General features: G+C 39.1%; 1 protein-coding gene across 1 annotated transcript in view; it reads right to left on the minus strand.

Moving 5' to 3' along the window:
- The window catches only part of oxnad1 (oxidoreductase NAD-binding domain containing 1), a gene marked incomplete at its 3' end in the record, with an annotated part of 8,358 nt that extends 5,004 nt beyond the window's left edge, over positions 1 to 3,354 (minus strand). Inside the window, 4 exon segments of the mRNA XM_032536038.1 lie at positions 621 to 724; positions 826 to 895; positions 2,013 to 2,125; positions 3,187 to 3,354. Coding sequence (XP_032391929.1) covers positions 621 to 724; positions 826 to 895; positions 2,013 to 2,119 — 281 coding nt within the window. The 5' untranslated portion in view covers positions 2,120 to 2,125; positions 3,187 to 3,354.
- Between the last annotated feature and the right edge of the window lie 462 nt (positions 3,355 to 3,816).

Genomic DNA, 3,816 nt, shown 5'->3' on the forward strand with positions numbered 1-3,816 from the left:
GTGCACATTCAAAATATAACTCCTCCCATCTCTGTTGTCCGAGATTTGGAGAGTTGTAATATAGTCTGCTATGCATGTTATTAATCCACAAACCAGCTTTTTACTGTAACAATTTAGTTCATTCTCATTTGAGAAAAATCTCTAAATAGGCTAATTTTTAACCTTTAGCTGATGTGATACATCACTTGACAACACCTGTTTTCTTCTTAGCAACAATAATCTCGGGCTGATGTGCATGGCGACTGTGATGTAGGATTGTAAACTGTGTAAAAGTTGTGAGAAAACCACCAGGCTAGTGGTTGGACAAATCCAGCGCAATGCCACCACCTTCTGGTTACTATGTGCACTACAGAAACTATAAAACGACTCCACAGGGACGTTCCACAAAGCACGCTCAGGCAGTGACCTAGACATATTTTGGCAGGTTCTCATTATTATTATAGTAACGTCTGCATTGAGCCCGACCTTGACGTAAACAAGGAGGAGACTAATGTTGCATTCTTGCAATGTTGGCAGAATAGGAAGAAGTTGACTTCATTTGTCCAACAGGAGAAGTCAGAAAATATGGATATTGATTAAAACATGACTGGGTGAAAAATTGAACATGAACGTCGACTTACCACTGTCCTGCTTTGAAGCTGAAATCTGGATGGACAGCTAATCGCAAACGTTTTACCGTCTGTGACTCGTTTATGATGCCACATACTTGAGCTGGATACAGAGCCTGTATGTGTGAAAGAGAGAGAGGGAGAGACACTTTCTTAGTACGGGCTGGATGAATGGATACTGTTGAGATTTATTAACAAAAAATATATATAATCTTACATTTTGTCTGTAGTTGCTCGCTGTTTTCTCTAGATGGTCCATTTGGCTTTTGGAGGACATATTTCTAAAAGAAATAAATAAAAAAGTAGGTAGTTTTTGTCACTTACCTTGTAGGTCAAACATTATCCTTTTCAATGAAGGAAGAGCTACACAGAAACCACATGACAACAATATTAAAAACTCCAAGTGGACTTTTAGGGAAGCAGCTAGGTTTAAACATACTAACAACTCTGCATTTTAGGATAAAAGCAACACATTTGGCTCAGATGTAGGTCTATATGATGTGAAAAGACATATTACGGAGCTGCAAATCTGGCCCCCTGAGGGCTAATACAAGCCATGGATTTTGCCAGTGAACAAATGAGGGACTAAGCAGGTGCAGGTGATGGCAGTAGTGCTGGTCCCCACACACGTTCTGCCTGGTAAGTTGCATTTCTTATATGTTGTTCCAGACAGGGTTGGTGGAATCTGCCATACATTGTTTTTTTTCTTGCAAAAGGTTTCTTTGAGGGAAAAAGTTGAGTAGTAATAGTTCTGTTACAGAGCAAGATCACAAACATTTTGTGGTATCTCATTTGGTGTTATAGTCAATGTCATCAAGGCCTCTGTGAAGCAATCAAACGTATGCTACAGAATTCGTTATTTTACATTTACAGCAGAATCCGCTTTGTTAATGTTTGAATATGTGCTACAAGTTTGATTTAGAGAACTGTTCCGCTAGCTATGGGAGTGAATAGAAAAAGAAAAAAGGCACAAATTTACAGCACCTTGATATCAATATGTATTCATAATATTTAAACCTACAACTGTGTCAAATTGCTTGTTGCGTTTATTGCAAAATGCACAATTGTTACGCTTAACTGCGCCACTATTCGCCCTCATTGCCAATGAGCAACAACAAACTTATAGGGCTTAAACAAAAAAAAAAAGAATTATACAAAAAAAATTATAATGAAGTAATTCAAACTCGATTTAAAAAAAAAAAAAAAAATCTGTAGTGCGAATGGAAAGTAACCTTTACACTTTTATACCTGGACAGTAACTAACTACCAAGCATGCCCCAGGATAATGTCAAATTATAGTTCCCTTGTTGTGTAGCTCCACACTGTCCTCAGGAGTGGTGAGACAGGACAGCAGACCACAATAACGTTAATCACATCCGCTGGTACCATCCAGATAAAACTCACCTTGTAACGGAGCAGGAGCTCAGCAGCCGGCATCGGAGCAGACCGGCGGCGGGAAACGGTAGGCTAATACTTCGGGCAGCGGAGGACAAGAAACACGGGCTGCTCATCACGACCTGGGATGATAACAGAAAAAAAAAGAGCATAGAAAGGAGATCTGGCGTTATAGCTGTCAAATTCAACAACTGTCATTTACGCTCACATATGGGATCATTCTATTATTATTATTATTACTATTTTATCCCAGTATCCTTGCACTACGCACATTTAAATAATTGTATCGATCTCTTCATTGCACTCATGCCTCTATATTGTTTCTGTTTAGAGTATGTATATATTGTGTATATATTAGTGTGTATATTTCTGTTTTGGTTGATATGGATGTGTAAGCACAGTGTGAGTAACGATGCTCCAGAGACAAATTCCTCATATGTGTCCTCATACCTGGAGAATAAATGATTCTGATTCATTGACAGTTCATATACACACACATATACATACATATATATATATATATATATACATACATACATACATACATACATACATACATACATACATACATACACACATATATATATTTAATACATACACGCACACACACACATATATACATACACACACATACATACATACATATCAGTTTCTTTCAGGTTTCTTTATGATGGACAAAGTCTACTAAAGTTTACATTGTTAAATCCTCTGTAAAGATGCTGTCAATTCAGCAGCTGAGCTAAGCCCCTCAACAATCTGGTTTAGCTGAAACGTCAGTCACCTCTGGGTGGGAGGGCACCCCACACACACAACTCACGGAACCATAGACTGTAAATATAGCAAGTCAGGTAAATGCCACTTAACAAAACTTGCCTCGAGAACTCAGTGTAGTTGATGCCCGCTGCCTCCCACCGTGGGGTCTTTTGACGGACGAGGATGACAGGAATAAGAGGCAAACTGATCCTGAAACGTTACACACTGATCAAAAAGCGGTTCTTTAAAATGTATTTCTGCCATTATTTTAAATAGAGTGTGGCGTAACCTCCTTCGTCATGCTGATGCTTAGCTAGCTAACTAGCTAAAGCTAGCAAGTAAATGCTGAGGCCGGTTTGTTATTTGACACAGGAAGGCAGCTAATAGGCCTACTATTGCAAACAACGAGCTGTTGAACTTTTTTTCTTACCTTGATAAGATGATGTTAAATGTTCATATTTTTCTTCTGTCTTCGGAGTAACCTTGGTCATGTTACGGTTACATGACACTACTGATGCGGCATTATGAAAACCAGTTGGTTAAAGCAAGCCCCACCCTGCGTAGAAGCCTGATTGGTTAAAGTGAGGCATTCATCTCGAGTAGTTAAGGTCCGGATAGCTCATTGGTTACAGGGGATCTGGTCCTGAACAAATCAGATCAGGTTCCGGCGCGGTAGTCAGCGTCTTCTTCTGCTATTGTAGCATGCGCTTGGCGTTGGGTCTGTTGCTGTAGCGCCCTCTTCTTGACGGGTTGCGCATCAGAGCATGGACCAGACTCACCTCACTTTCCCACCGTTTGTTTTGGCCTATTCTTTTAATTACAAGTGTATTCCTCCGAACCCATAGGCCTAAACATTATTCCTTTAGAACAACTATTAACAGTACAAATGAAATTGTTCAATAGATGCTTTACGGATTGTCCTTTTTAGCAAGTGGCATGTAGTTTTGTATATAGGCTAAAGATAAATTATAGCTTGCTTCTGAGATTTGCCATAAAAGCATTTATTTTTTCAATAAAATGTTAGGCACAGCTTCTTCACTGCATTGTATTAATTGTATAC

Source organism: Etheostoma spectabile, chromosome 14 (assembly GCF_008692095.1).
Source record: "Etheostoma spectabile isolate EspeVRDwgs_2016 chromosome 14, UIUC_Espe_1.0, whole genome shotgun sequence".
Lineage (NCBI taxonomy): Eukaryota > Metazoa > Chordata > Actinopteri > Perciformes > Percidae > Etheostoma > Etheostoma spectabile.